Source organism: Natrix helvetica, assembly GCF_964273705.1.
Source record: "Natrix helvetica genome assembly, chromosome: 12".
Classification (NCBI taxonomy): Eukaryota; Metazoa; Chordata; class Lepidosauria; order Squamata; family Natricidae; genus Natrix; species Natrix helvetica.
The window spans coordinates 15,085,585-15,101,181 of record NC_138556.1 but is presented as its reverse complement, the minus strand read 5'-3'; the positions used below and the strand labels follow the sequence as shown (position 1 = coordinate 15,101,181).

At 43.1% G+C, this 15,597-nt stretch overlaps 1 protein-coding gene across 5 annotated transcripts in view; it reads right to left on the bottom strand.

Moving 5' to 3' along the window:
- Positions 1 to 674: 674 nt before the first annotated feature.
- The window catches only part of DMXL2 (Dmx like 2), a 52,462-nt gene continuing 37,539 nt past the window's right edge, over positions 675 to 15,597 (bottom strand). For 3 of the 5 annotated variants that reach the window (XM_081964876.1, XM_081964877.1, XM_081964878.1), the window contains 12 exons: positions 14,721 to 14,838; positions 14,082 to 14,147; positions 13,541 to 13,627; positions 13,311 to 13,432; positions 12,270 to 12,423; positions 10,595 to 10,655; positions 8,947 to 9,074; positions 8,143 to 8,220; positions 6,558 to 6,649; positions 6,163 to 6,215; positions 3,611 to 3,828; positions 675 to 2,657 (listed from right to left, as the gene is read on the bottom strand). In XM_081964876.1, coding sequence (XP_081821002.1) covers positions 2,448 to 2,657; positions 3,611 to 3,828; positions 6,163 to 6,215; positions 6,558 to 6,649; positions 8,143 to 8,220; positions 8,947 to 9,074; positions 10,595 to 10,655; positions 12,270 to 12,423; positions 13,311 to 13,432; positions 13,541 to 13,627; positions 14,082 to 14,147; positions 14,721 to 14,838 — 1,387 coding nt within the window. In that variant the 3' untranslated portion in view covers positions 675 to 2,447. The remainder of the gene's footprint in view (positions 2,658 to 3,610; positions 3,829 to 6,162; positions 6,216 to 6,557; positions 6,650 to 8,142; positions 8,221 to 8,946; positions 9,075 to 10,594; positions 10,656 to 12,269; positions 12,424 to 13,310; positions 13,433 to 13,540; positions 13,628 to 14,081; positions 14,148 to 14,720; positions 14,839 to 15,597) is intronic. The other 2 variants (XM_081964879.1, XM_081964880.1) reach the window with 1 other exon arrangement.

The window sequence follows — 15,597 nt, the reverse complement described above, 5'->3', positions numbered from 1 at the left end:
GGGAGAAAAGAAATAATCTGAAAGTGTTAAAGGCAAAGGTTCCCCTCGCACATATGTGCTAGTTGTTCCTGACTCTAGTGGGCGGTGCTCATCTCCGTTTCAAAGCCAAAGAGCCAAAGACGTCCAAAGACGTCTCTGTGCTCATGTGACTGGCATGACTAAATGGCGAAGGTGCATGGAACGCTGTTCCCTTCCCACCAAAGTTGGTCCCTATTTTTTTCTACTTGCATTTTTTACCTGCTTTCGAACTGCTAGGTTGGCAGAAGCTGGGACAAGTAACGGGAGCTCACCCTGTTATGTGGCACTAGGGATTTGAACCGCTGAACTGCCGACCTTGTGATCGACAAGCACAGCGTCTTAGCCTTCAGACAGAGCTGGCTCTTTGGCTTTGAAACAGAAATGAGCACCGCCCCCCTAGAGTTGGGAATGACTAGCACATATGTGCGAGAGAAAACTTTACCTTAAGGTAGGAATGCTATTCTAATAAGATGACAGTTTTTGCCCCACAGATTAAAAAAATGGTGCAAGAATTCCATCAACAAACTGGGCTTCCAAAGCATTTAACTCCCCCACTCCCCAGGCAAGAAGGATTCCATCAAAGCCAGTCTTGGTCTCAACATCTTCCAAAGCCACCTGATAAGATGCCAACCCTACATCCCTGAGGCCGAGTCCTGTGAAATAAAAGGCATTTATTTAACTTACAAAGATAAAACTAACCAATGATATTTGCTTTCTTCTCATATACATACTTCACAGCTTGCAGTTTAAAATTGCTTTTTAGACAAAGGTGCAATTTATCCCATTGGCTTCGGTTTTGCTCGTACAGTACAGCACATACACAAACAAACACTCACAAGAGGGGAAAAATAATAATAATACAATTCATCAACATTGAAATACACAGACGTCGGCTGTTTCTCTTAGTAAGAATGTGTTGGCTTGTTTAGAACAGAGAAAAATACGTCTAAATATGACAAGAGCTAGTATATTACAAGCAAACAAGATTGACCTCTGCATAGTTTATACAATTATGCTGCGGAAGTTGGTTTAAATTTGTCAACTTTTTCCTAGCTGGCCGTGTGGAAAGCTGATATCAGCTACTCTCAAGTGAGCAAATGGGTTTGCTACTGGATTCTCCCATAGTTTTATTTAATTAAGTGTTGTATCTCTCTGTGTGTGTAAGTGTGTGTTTACTGGCCCAAATAAAACTCAAGTGTTGATGAGACATTAGCTATAGTTTCTTGAAAACTTTTGATGTCCACAATACATTCCTGATAAAAAGGACAAGGCTGAAAATAAATAGGGGGAAGAGGAAGAACCCTAAAAGTAGAATGTGGTATGAGATGAAGGTCTTCAGAAGACATCGAAGTCCCCTCCTCATCCATCATCTCTTCTGTCTCTTTTCCTCCTTGGCTCATTTTCATCAAGGGAACTGAGACATGGAGGACACTCACAGCAAACGAGGGTCTAAATATTGCACAACGATGCACTGGGAACATGGAAACACCAGGACTTGATCTTGGATGGCAATATTATGGTTCAAAAGTCCCTTTTGGGAGTGGGGGCGGTCTATAAATATGAATAAAAGTAAAGTAAAGTAAGTAAAAAACATCGACCGTCCAGAGCGATCAACATCAACGTGCAATTTTAGAAAAAGAAAAGAAAAGAAACGGATTGTATAGTAACTGCGTCGACGTAGCGTATCTCGGTTATTATGCGCATTGATGCTAACTGGAGAAGGATCTCAACATTAAATTAAACGAAACAACAACAACCACCACTCTGATGAGACCCCAAATCATTTCTCATTGCACATTAGCCCACAAATAGTGCATTCATCACAGGGTCATCCTTTATAGGACCCCAAGAAGTGATTATGAATAAAAAAATAAATAACACCCTAAAAATTGCACTCCCTCACAAATCCTTATCTCCTCTTTCATAGCCAGAAGGGAAATGGACACGATTCAACTGAGGGAAGAGGGACATGACACTGAGAAGGCCAACTACGCATCCCCCGGAAGAATCTAACTTTGAAATAGGACATGTTTTCTGCAAGAAAACACGATTGGTGCCCTCAGAGGTGGTATGCGGATGGTTTGCACCAGTTCGGGCAAAGTGGTAATGGCGGTGGCGCGAGGCTCCGCCCACCCACCCAGAGGTCATCAAGGACCTTCTGCGCATGCGCTCTCGCTGCCAAACCAGGAGTGAAGAAAATAGAACACCATTCCTGGGTGCCCCACCCCTACCCCCCAGCGCCGCTGCAGTGCTTGGAACGATACGAAATGTGAGTGTGTCAACCTTGCTCCTCCTGCTCCTTCAATACTGGTATTAAGTGTTGCACTAATTTCTCGGGAAGCCAAGTGTAGAAAAGCATTCTTCTGAACTCTTTGAGGGAAGGCCAGGCCAGGCTTTCTCCTTTTGACGGGGCGGCTGCCAAGCCAAGGCTACATAATGTCGCAGAGGTCTGAGGGGATGTTGAAAGCGTTGGGCAAAACCCTCATTTTCAGAGTGCCGTCTGCCCCGCAGGAGAAAATGCGGTTGCCCGGGGCCATTTCGATCTGCATGACTCCTGTACTCAGGTTGCGGAAGATGGACTGCTTAGCGTGTTCGTGTTTGAAGGAATGGATCAAGCTGTAGCCAGTTAGTCTCCAGACCTAGGGGAGGAATGTTTTTTTTGTTAAAAAAGAAAAAGGAGACAGGAAGGGATAAGCAGACAGACGATCTCCAGGAACTGAGTTGTATTAACTATTGTAGGACTGGGATCTTTCATCTCCTACCATTGGCCATTCCTCTATCTCCACCAGCGTTTCTGCTGAGGGCGAACCAGTGGGGGGCGTGTCAGCTGAGGAGAATAATCAGAGGAGAATTGCCCGGGGGGAAACGCTGGTGGAGAAGGAGGGGCGGACAATTCTAGGAGACGAAAGGTCCCATTCCAAACTACTGTGGTGTCCAAGATCAACCAAGCTCAGAGAACACTAAGGACTCCACCGTTCAACCCTGAGCTACCGAAATTCTCTTCTATTGTTTAACTGTTGCCTGACGCGTGGATGAACCGTGGTGGCGCAGTGGTTAGAATGCCATATTGCAGGCTGCTGCTGCTAACTGATAGGGGTTCGATCCTCACTGGCTCAAAGTTGACTCAGCCTTCCATCCTTCTGAGGTGGGTAAAATGAAGACCCAGATTGTTGGGGGCAAGAGGCTGACTTTGTAAACGACTTAGAGAAGGCTGTAAAGCAGTGTGAAGCGGTATATAAGTCTAAGTGCTATTACTATCTTCCTTCCTTCCTTCCCTCCCTCCCTTCCTCTCTTCCCAGTGGTTAGAATGTAGCATTGCAGGCTAACTCTGCCCACTGCCAGCAGTTCGATCTTGATCGGCTCAAGGCTGACTCAGCCTTCCATCCTTCCGAGGTGGGTAAAATGAGGACCTAGATTGTTGGGGGCAACAGGCTGACTCTTTAAACCGCTTAGAGAGGGCTGTAAAAGCACTATGAAGCGGTATATAAGTCTAAGCGCTATTGCTATTGCTATCTCCCTTCCTAAGGCTTGGCTTCTAGCCCTCAATCGTTCTCGTTGCCTTTTCTGGACTGGGAAAAGTGGACAAACTCACCTTTACGTTGCCTTCTGCAGAACCTGTGCAGAAGCATTCCTCCGAGGAGTCCAAGGCCAGGGCCTTGATTGCGGAATCATGCGCCTGAAATGTGTGAAGGGCCTGCCTTTGCCGGATGTCAAAGATGGAGATATGGCCTTTCCTGCCTCCGGAAATCAGCAGCTGATGTTTCGGTGCATAGTGAAGCACCGTGGCGCCATGTTCATGACATGTGAAGGCTAAGAGAGAAGACAATTATCCAAGAGGGTTCTTAGAAATGGTCCTTAGCCTCAACTGAGTAATGTAAGAACAAGGGAAGTCAGGGAGATAGCCAATAGATGGAACTTGTGCATAACAGCTTTTCCCACCCAGGTTATCTGCAGAATTGTTCCAAGGGGGCTTCTTCAAAAGGCAACGGGGCTTTTGTGTTTTTGCTTGAAGACCTTTAGAACTGAAGAAGCTCCTTGGATGAGCAGCAAAATGTCCTCGAGCAAAAAAGAAGAAAGTCCAATTGTCTTTTGAAAAAGCACCTTTGGAATAACCATGAACCTGGATGACTGAGAATTCCCACAGACAATCCGCAGAACTCCCCAACTAGCATCTTGGATCATATATATGGTCTGTGGGCAACTGTCTTAACATATCTGGAGGGCAGCATGTTGACAAAGTTTGATTGTGGCTTGATGGTAAAGGTAAAGGTTCCCCTCGGACTTATATGCTAGTCGTTTTCAACTCTAGGGGGCGATGCTCATCTCCCTTTCAAAGCCGAAGAGCCAGCACTGTCCGAAGACATCTCTGTGATCATGTGGCCGGCATGACTAAATGCCAAAGGTGCACGGAACGCTGTTACCTTTCCCCCCAAAGGTGGTTCCTATTTTTCTACTTGCATTTTTATGTGCTTTCGAACTGCTAGGTTGGCAGAAGCTGGGACAAGTCACGGGAGCTCACTCTGTTACGCAGCGCTAGGGATTCGAACCGCTGAACTGCCGACCTTTCTGATCGACAAGCTGAGTGTTCTTAGCCATTGAGCCACTGTGTCCCTCTTTAGCCCCTACTAATATGAGCTATGTCCAAATGCAAATTCCAGACCAATCAAAGAGCAAGCAAAGTGAACACTAAAACGATGGATTGACACACATCCCTTCCCCGCAAAGTGACTGCAGTGCTTAAAGGATTGCATTCTGACCCTCTGCATTTCTGTCTCAGGGTAAGACTGCAAATTCAGGTTTATTGTTTTCTTTTTAAAAGAAAAGTCCAATCTGCAATGGAAAACCTGGGGCCTCCTTTCCTCCTTCTTCCACCAAATTTCTTTACATCTTCAGAAGAAAATCGTTCACCCATCTCCGTCAGGGACAGCTGGCTGCTTTCCTAACTTTTCACATTCTCTGGCCAGGGACAGATTGCGGTCCTAGAGGCTGCCTCCTCCTCCTCCTCCACATTTACGCATGCTGGGCTCTTATCATGCTGATTAGCTTTGTGTTTTGTCTACTCCAGAGACAGGCGAATTCTGCTGCCTCTCTGGAGGTCTTTCCGAGCAGAGGCTGAGGGGCAGGAAGTAACAGCTTTGCTCAAGGAGAGGAAAGGGGAAGGGGTGGTGGTGGTGTGTGTGCCAAGTTTTATAATGGAAGTTTTCGATCCTGTTGATTCGGGAGGATTTATAGGCCACCAAACGTCTGAAGGAAGACTTTCGTCTGCCTGTGAGGATGGTTAAGGTAGCAGGCTAGAAAGTGGGTGACTGGGAGTTCTAGTCCTGCCTTAGCCATGAAATCCAGCTGAATGACTTTGTGCCAATCACCAGGTGATTAGGAGTTCTAGTCCTGCCTTAGTCATGAAAGCAGCTGAGTGACTTTAAGCCAATCACTAGGTGACTAGGAGTTCTAGTCCCACCTTAGCCATTAAAGCCAGCTGAATGACTTTGTGCCAATCACCAGGTGACTAGGAGTTCTAGTCCTTCCTTAGCCATGAAAGCCAGCTGAATGACTTTGTGCCAATCACTAGGTGACTAGGAGTTCTAGTCCCACCTCAGCCATTAAAGCCAGCTGAATGACTTTGTGCCAATCACCAGGTGACTAGGAGTTCTAGTCCCACCTTAGCCATGAAAGCCAGCTGAATGACTTTGTGCCAATCACCAGGTGACTAGGAGTTCTAGTCCTGCCTTAGCCATGAAAGCCAGCTGTGTGACTTTGGGCCAATCACTAGGTGACTACGAGTTCTAGTTCTGCCTTAACCATTAAAGCCAGCTGAATGACTTTGTGCCAATCACTAGGTGACTAAGAGTTCTAGTTCTGCCTTAGTCATGAAAGCCAACTGAGTGACTTTGGGCCAATCACTAGGTGACTAGGAGTTCCAGTTCCGCCTTAGCCATGAAAAGGTGACTTTGGGCCAGTCATTCTCTCTCAGCCCAAACCACCGCACAGGATTATTGCTGTGGCGAAAACAGAGGAAGGAGTATTACGCATGTTCACCCCTTAAATTATGGATAGAAACAATAAAGCTGGGACGCAGATTAAATAAACACAATAAAACGAAACAGGATTCCCCTTGAATCATTTTACTTGCATCAAGAAGCCTACCATGTATGAGGTTGTTAGATGATGACACCAATGTGTCCCACAAGCACACATTTCTGTAAAAGAAAACACACCCACGTAAGATAGTTACTCTGCTTCCCCAAAAATAAAACAGGGTCTTATTTTCTTTTGACCCCTGAAATAAGTGCTTGGCCTTATTTTCGAGGAGGCCTTATTATTTTTGAGGTGCAGGAGGCGGCGAGCGTGGTCACCTCATGGCTGCTGCTGTGTTGCAATATTTTTTGGGAGGGCATATTTTAGTGCATGCGCTCAAAAGCCCGATTAGGCTTATTATCCGGGGAGGTCTTATTTCGGGGGGAAACAGGGTAGTAGTACTCAACAGTCACCAAACCCACATTGGGTGACTGTCCCCACCCAACTTGATTTTCTGAACACACCGGTTGTCATTGGACTGTCCAGATGTGGCCACTAGACTCGAAGAGGTAATGAAGGCAAAGTCACTTGTGGTTTTGCTGTGGCACTGCCAGCTCTGTAAAAAACAAGAACACCGACAGAGAAGATGTATTCAATGGTAGAGCACATGCTGCAAATCCTAACTTCAGATGCTCCAGCCATCACATCTTCTCAAGCCCAACAGCTGGAACACCCATCAGAGCTAACAATTGCCAGTCTATATTCTCAGCTGTAAAGCACAGGGAATGAAAAGGAGCTTAATTAACACTCTCGTTCATAATTATCATCTTTTCTCGACATCGTTAAGAGGGGACCAATTTAATTAAAATATGACACTTGGAAAGGACAAGATGTCTTCCTCGTCTCTTGGGTACCATCTCAATGGGTTTCAAGGATTAGAAATCAAGGCACATCATTAGCCATCTGGAAGTCTTGCAGCCGATAGAGTTATAAAAGTCCAGAAAATAAATAAAATAAAACAAAACAATCATTCTCTTTCTAGATTTCCATTCTCTGCTAAGTAGAATAGAATAACAGAGTTGGAAGGGACCTTGGAGGTCTTCTAGTCCAATCCCCTGCTCAGGTAGGAAACCCTACACCACTTCAGACAAATGGCTATCCAATATCTTCTTAAAAACTTCCACTGTTGGAGCATTCACAACTTCGGGAGGCAAGTTGTTCCACTGATTAATTGTTCTGAGTGTCAGGAAATTTCTCCTTAGTTCTAGGCACAGCTTTTTGCTTGGCGGTGTTGCTTTTTCTTTTGTTTTGGTTTTTTGGTATGGCCTTTCTTATACCTGGCGTATAAGACGACCCCCGATCTTTGAAATATTTTTTTGGGGTTAAAAAGTCATCTTATACGCCAAAAAATATGGTATATAAATATGGATGCACATTTGACTTACTATTAGATTCTAACAGTTTAGAGAGAGGATGGGAGGCTTTATATACTTCTTATAGAGGGGGTGGGGGCTAGAAAATCAGGCTAAAGGTGAAGCTAAAGTTTCCCCTCGTACATACGTGCTAGTCGTTCCCGAGTCTAGGGGGCGGTGCCCATCTCCGTTTCAAAGCCGAAGAGCCAGCGCTGTCGGGAGACTTATCCCTGGTCATGTGGCCGGCATGACTAAACGCCAAAGGCACACAGAACGCTGTTACCTTCCCACCAAAGGTGGTTCCTGTTTTTCTACTTGCATTTTTTACATGCTTTCAAACTGCTAGGTTGGCAGAAGCTGGGACAAGTAACAGGAGCTCACTCCGTTATGTGGCGCTAGGGATTCGAACCGTCGAACTGCCAACCTTTCTGACTGACAAGCTCAGCGTCTTAGCCACTGAGCTGTCGCGTCCCTATTAGAAAATCGGGCTAATTTAATACAAATTGCCCAGCAAATTTACTTTCCTAATCCAGCTGATGTCCACTTCGTCAGATGGGTTAGGAAAGTAAGATTACTGAGCAATTTGTATTAAATTAGTCTGATTTTCCAGCCGCCCCCTTATTTTCTACTTGTCACAATCAAAAGACACAAGTAGATTTTTTTTAAAAAAATGTGTAAATTTGTCCGGATTACTTACCATATAGGGTTTGGGATTACTCAAAGTTTGGTTTACTTGCCAAATGCTTAAGAATCCTTCTCCGTCAGCTACCCCACACTGTAAGAGACAAATTTCTCACATTAGTGGCTCTGTGAGCATTTTCCAGAAAAGCCACTCATCAATGTTCCTTTATCAAGAGCAATTTGACTTTCTTTCTTTCTTTTTGGTAAAAAGTTGTTTTATTTTTCCTTTCAAATTCATTCTTAAATATACACTAAGGACCCCATCATCGTTTTACTCCTCCCTCACCTTCTCCTCTTTCTCCTCTCCATTCCACAAAACCTACTCCCTTCTAGCACTGAAGATGTTACATAGTTGGGTAACGAAATGTCTGTTTGCAGGGTCTTGTGATCACACAATCCCATTTTACAATGGTATTCCTGAGGACTAGAGTCACTTCAGAGGTGGTATTCAGTAGGTTCTGAGTCTACAGACCAGTTCTGGAGAATCGGTAGCGGACATTTTGAGTAGTTCAGAGAACCAGTAAATACCACCTCTGGCTGGCCACGACCCCATCTATTCTCTGCCTTCCGAATCCCAGCTGATCGGAAGGGAATAGAGATTTTACAGTATCCTTCTCCTGCCACGCCCACCAAGCCATGCCACACCCATCAAGCCACACCCACAGAACCGGCAGGAAAAAAGTTTTTGAATCGCACCACTGTGTTACTTCCGGTTTTGGTTAAAACTGTGTCCTAGAGAACAATAGTTTGCTTAATGACCGTGTTCATTTAAAGACCATGGTGTTTGTTCTATATTTGTTTTGCTAGGGAAAGTCCTTACCTTATTGCCCTGAGGATTGAAATACATTCGCGTAACCCTGGCATTGCCAGCTTGCCGGAAGCATATCAGCTGCTGAGGTCTGGTCCATTCAAACATTCGGACGCTGCCATCCTGGGCTCCAGTAAGGTCTGGAAAAGCATCCCAAGTGCCCAAAACAAGAAATTGAGATTAACACAAAATAACAGAACAGAGAAAATACGACAGAATAGAATAGAATAAGAGAGTTGGAAGGGACCTTGCAGATCTTCTAGTCCAACTCCCTGCTCAGGCAGGAAACCCTATACCATTTCAGACCATCCAACATCTTCTTAAAAACTTCCAGTGTTGGAGAATTCACAACTTCTGGAGGCAAGTTGTTCCACTGATTGATTGTTCTAACTGTCAGGAAGTTTCTCCTCAGTTCTAAGTTGCTTCTCTCCTTGATTAGTTTCCAATCATTGCTTCTTGTCCTACCCTCAGGTGCTTTGGAGAATAGCTTGACTCCCTCTTCTTTGTGGCAACCCCTGAGATATTGGAACACTGCTATCATGTCTCCTTTCATTAAACTAGACATGCCCAGTTCCTGCAACCGTTCTTCATATGTTTTAGCCCCCAGTCCCCTAATCATCTTTGTTGCTCTTCTCTGCACTCTTTCTAGAGTCTTGACATCTTTTTTACATCTTGGCGACCAAAACTGGATGCAGTACTCCAAGTGTGGCCTTACCAAGGCATTATAAAGGGGTATTAACACTCCACTCTTAATTATCAATTGAAGTATCAATAAAACAAAAAAGAGTACTAATTGCAATCGTATACGCACCAAACACAAACCAGAAAAAATACTATAGTAAATTACATAAGCGGATTGCAGAACTGGAACTGGACAACGTATGTTTATTAGAGGACTTTAATGCGGTGGTAGACCCAAAGAAAGATTATAAAACAGATAATAATAAAAAAAAAACGATGACAGGAGAACACTACCAAATGCATTTTTTGAAACGGCCTGAGAATTAAATCTAAAAGATGTCTGGAGAGAAATCAACCCACAGAAGAGTCAATACACATTCTTTTCAAACCCCCATAATTCATAGTCCAGGATTGACATCATAACCCATTAACGTGATCTTGATTCTATCCCTCTGTTGATGCAGCCTAGAACTGTGTTGGCTTTTTTGGCAGCTGCTGCACACTGCTGGCTCATATTTAAATGGTTGTCCACTAGGACACCAAGATCCCTTTCACAGTTACTACTATTGAGTGAGATACCACATATACTGTATATGCGGAGTTGGTAATAGCGGAGTTACAAGGGGACTTGGAGGTCTTCTAGTCCAACCTCTTGCTCAAACAGGGAACCCTCTAATCTTTTAGACAAATGGCTCTCCAGTCTATTCTTCAAAACCTTCATAATCAGTGAAAGGGAAGGAGAAATGTAAACAGATCTCATTTCTAAGGGTCTTCTTTAAGTTGTTGTAATTAATTGAACTGATATTCCACCTCTTCTCAAATTTAAAGGGGGCCTACCCGGAATTCTCCAGTTTGATCCCAAGAAGTAGAAATAATGAATTATGTTAAATGGGCTGCCTCTGGCTTTCGATTTGATACTTTTGTCACCCCTGACCTTATCTCTCCATCATTCGAGCTGTCAGTCAGAAGAAGTACTTACAATATTGATGGGATGGGTGAGATGTCATCCTTTTGACGTTGTTCAGATTCCGTTTGATGAGCTGTATGCAAAAGCAATTAAATTCACCATCAGCTTGCTCCACAATACCTCGCGTTTCCTAACAAAAAAGGTGTACGCCCTTGCAATATTTAATACTAAATTCCATATATATATATATATATAATTTGTTTTACAACCCCTGGTATGCCCAAATATGGGAGGAAGGTCACTACTCCCTCTTTCTGTCCTTTCGGCTCATCACAGAAGACCATGCACGCAGAAAACTATATTTTTATTTTTAATGTTGCCTTTTTATATTTGTGTTGTATTTGTACTGATAAATAAATAAAGGGAGACTAGTATAGATCTATTTCGAGCTAATTAGCTCTTCAAATCCCAGTAAGGGTATGGCTAGCTGATGAGAGCTAATTAGCTCGAAATAGATCTATACTAGTCTCCCTTTATTTATTTATCAGTACAAATACAACATACAACTTTTATATATATATAAAAGTGGATCTTGGGACCATTTGCTGCTTGGATAGCCAAGAAAGAAATGTTAAGGATAAAATAATGAATCTGGTAATTTACTACCATCTAGTGGCCTAGTAAATGTGCATCATAAGCAGCATTTTGCGTTCCTCATCTAATCCTAAAAAGTTTACAGGATTGCTCCTCTGTCTGTCTATCTATCTGTCTGTCTATGTATCTTTTTATCTGCCTGTCTGTCTATCAGGATGGATAGAAACTGGTGGTTTTTTTAAAAAAATGATTTTTAAAAAATTTTTAATTGGATTTTTTGTTTTAAATTGGATTTTTTAAATTCAATTTATTTTAATAAAATGCTTTTGGAGTAAAAATCCATCTAAAGATAGTTTTCTATTTAAGATACATTAATAATTTAGTTTATTCAGCGTGAAATGGAGCTTAGTTATATAACATGACGAGGATGTATATCAGGGGTAGTCAACCTTTTAATACCTACCGCCCACTTTCGTATCTCTGTTAGTAGTAAAATTTTCTAACCGCCCACCGGTTCCACAGTAATGGTGATTTATAAAGTAGGGAAGTAACTTTACTTTATAAAATTTATAAAGCAGAGTTACAGCAAACCCCTACCGCCCACCATGAAAGCTGGAATGCCCACTAGTGGGCGGTAGGGACCAGGTTGACTACCACTGCTGTATATTCTGCAACATAGGGACTGTCAGTGGGTCAACAGCAGGTCAGAGGAGGAGCTGCTGTGGGACAGAGATGACAGTTGCTCTTTAAAAATGATGATTTAAATCAAATTGATTTAAATCAACCCTTTTTACCAGATTTAAATCAAATCGATCTATCCATCCAACCATCCATCCATCCATCCAACCGTCCATCCATCCATCCATCCATCCATCCAACTGTCCATCCATCCATCCATCCATCCATCCAACTGTCCATCCATCCATCCATCCATCCATCCAACTGTCCATCCATCCATCCATCCATCCATCCATCCATCCATCCATCCATCCATCCATCCATCCAACTGTCCATCCATCCATCCATCCATCCATCCATCCACACAGAAAAATATACGTGGCTCACCCTGTGTAACACTATGGACAGAAGATGCAGGGACAAAATACCTGATGGTATTAAAATGGAGGAGAATGAGCAAAGAGAAGTTACTTACTATACCAGCTCCGGTACTGGTTTGCCCACTGCCCAACCATGGCATTGACGAAGTGGACAGATTTGAAACGTGCTGCATTTGAGCCACTGCAAAAGATGCAGCGCTGGGCTGGGTCAGCGTGGTGGTGGAGCCACGAAAGTCCACATCATCTGAACTACAAAAAAAGGGGTGAAAAATACAGTATTGGAATTTTACATGCTAAGGTTGAAAGAGTAGCACACTCGAACATACAGAACCATGGGGAGACTTCACTCATCTAAGCCATGCTTAGTATCTCTCAAAAATGAACAAGTTAGGAAAAACAAAGAACTGATGTTTAATTTGGACCAAAATTAAGGATTTTTTGGGGAGGCATAGCCAAGACACAATTTCAACGTGGCAATGGATAGAACAGAAAAGATTGGAAAGAGCCTATCTTTTGGACTGTAGCTTTTAGTTAGATTTCCCTAAATCTTGTAAGAATTAACAAATTGGATCACAACTGGGTTAGATCTTTGCAGACCAAGTGTTAGGAAAGACTGGGTCAGATCTTTGTTAACCATGCATTAGGGAGAACTGGGTTAAATGTTTGCTGACCATGGGCTGGGGAGAAGTGGGTTAGATGTTTGTTGACAGTGGGTTAGAGAGAAGTGGGCTAGATCTTTGTTGACCATGGGTTAGGGAGAACTAGGTTAGATCTTTGTTGACCATGGGTTAAGGAGAAGTGGGTTAGATCTTTGTTTACCATGGTTTAGGGAAAAGTGGGTTAGATCTTTGTTGACCATGGGTTAAGGAAGGTTAGATCTTTGCTGACCATGGGTTAGGGAAAAGTGGGTTAGATCTTTGTTGACCATGGGTTAGGAAGGTTAGATCTTTATTGACCATGGGTTAGGGAGAACTGGGCTCAATCTTTGCTTGACCATAGAACTGGTGAGTTGACCAGTAGTCCAAGCTACCCTATAGGGTTGGCAAAGGAAGGGGAGGCTTTCCATTGAGGCCCATGAAAAGGGGAGATGGGTCCATACATGATAACATCAATAAAAACTGGTGAGACCATCCAACCTTTTTGATTCCCTGTCAAACTCTTCTCCAATCCATATGTATGGCTGTGCGGCCAAGAGAGCGGTCACGTCCAGTTCTTGCACATCGTGGGTGGAAGCTAAAACAATCTCATTGATGTTCGCCTGCACAAGACCCCATTCCCCCCCAAAGGCAAAGCTTAGGTGTTAGAGGCCTTGAGTCAAGCCAAAAGCTAATGCCACAAAGATAGCCGCAGCTTCAGAGAGCCTCACCTTATTCACTGCAAACGCGAGGATCATATCCGATTCCTTGTGTATAATTTTGGCTCTTCCTCCTGGGTAGCCAAGTTCTGCCTCCACCTGGAAAACAGGGAAGACATCCTTTTGCAACAGGGGCATTGAAACAGGTCACAGAAGTGAGTGAACACCTGTGAGGGAAGCCTTCGAAAGAGAAGCCCAGCAATGATGGCTATTTTTTGTGTTTAAGGAGAAATGTGTCTTTCCAAGAAAATTTTCACATGCTCCAGCATGCAGGCTGGCACGCAGAGATGAGACAACCGCCTGTCTGAAGTAGGACAGGGTTTCCCGATGGAGCAGGGGGTTAGACTAGAGATCCCTTCCAATTCTGTTTAGAATTCGGTCCTTGGTTTTCAGAGAGCCCCACTTGTATTAGTAGAAAGAGTTAAACATCTGGGAGAGAATCTCAGCGTCCTTGTTAATTTTGCATTAGGAAAAGGAAGGCAGGAAAGCGAGCTTCGGTATAGTTATTTTTTTAAAAAATTATAATAAAGATTTAGGGAGGTGGGGATAATACCTTGGCTTTGCCATCTTCTGCTAGGGTGCTCTGTTTTGTGACAGGCTCCTCGCGGTCTTCTACAGACTACACAACAGCACACAGCCACAAATGAACAACACACGCACAAAACACACACGTACATAACAAGGGGAAAAAAATGAAAAACCTTCCATGCCAGCGGTGAAGTGGACATCTTGTTCTTCATTTATTTATTAGGGTTCCCCCCCCCAAATCTTGGCTTTATTCATAGGTAAATCCAGGTGTTGGGCATCAAAACTTTTTATGAAAGTATGCTCAAGCCCATTTCCTATTTTATAATCTGGCAGGGATGACCCAGGATATGGCTGCATTATGGCCAAAATATTTGGAGGGCAAAAGTGAAATGTATTGCCAAAACAAAATTAAAATGAATAGCAATTGATATAAATGAGAGTAACACAAAATGACCTTGGAAAAACAGAACTTAATACCCCGTTTCCCCAAAAATAAATCCTCCCGGAAAATATTACAACACAGCAGCAGCCATGAAGTGACCACGCTTTCCGCCTCCTGCACCTCAAAAATAATAAGACCTCTCCGACAATAAGGCCAAGCGCTTATTTCAGGGGTCAAAAGAAAATAAGACCCTGTCTTGGTATTTTGATTTCTTGCACTAACCTCACTTTGCTTCCTTTTCTTGGTGAATGTGTATCGGATGAAAGTATCTTGCAATAATTCTTGTTTCACCAGAAAATGCCACAATCTCTTAGCTGGCAATGCAGAATAATCTTTTGATCTATGAGTTGGTGGAAAGAACGGAAGGCATTTTATTTCCTTAATCGTGTCAAGAACGGGTAGAATCAGAAGAAAACACTGGTACAAATAGTCACAGATTCTTAAAATGGATTGCCTTTTATTTTTTGCTGTAAAAAAATCCCAGTTTGCTCTTTGGAAATGTCTCATTGAAGAAGCTGACATCTGCTGCCAAGAAGCATGAATTTAATTCACTGGAAATAATTAGGTCTAAAACTCAGAATCCTGGCTGCACCAGATCAAGAAGGTTGTTATTTTCGAAAACGATCAAAGCTGATTAAGTAAATTCTAAGCATTCCCAGAATAGAACTGGCGACTAGAGTTTCTTTCCAGGAACAAATGACTTTCATGAGCTGTACAAGTTAAATAATGTCTTAGCATCTGGCTAGTAAAAGAATTACGTTGCTGCAAGTTGAGTGTTAAATTTTTCTTGGAAACTGAAGTCAATGCTCCCAGATCTGGTACCCTCCTAATGAGACCACCCATGCTTCTCATTGAATGGTCAAAAACCATGCTAATTGACCATAGTGATCAAAGGCCTTGCTAATTGGAGTTCTAGAAACTCTGAAAGGTGCTTTTTCCAAAAGGTAACTAGACTTTGGCCTGATGATTCAGAATCTCCATTGATATTGCAGAAGCTGCATCTGCAATACATCTAGAGAAGAATGGTTGGAGGCATGTTGTGTTAAGGAAATGGCCATAGTCAGCTTGCCCAGGAAATCTGAAACTTGATAGTCTCAGT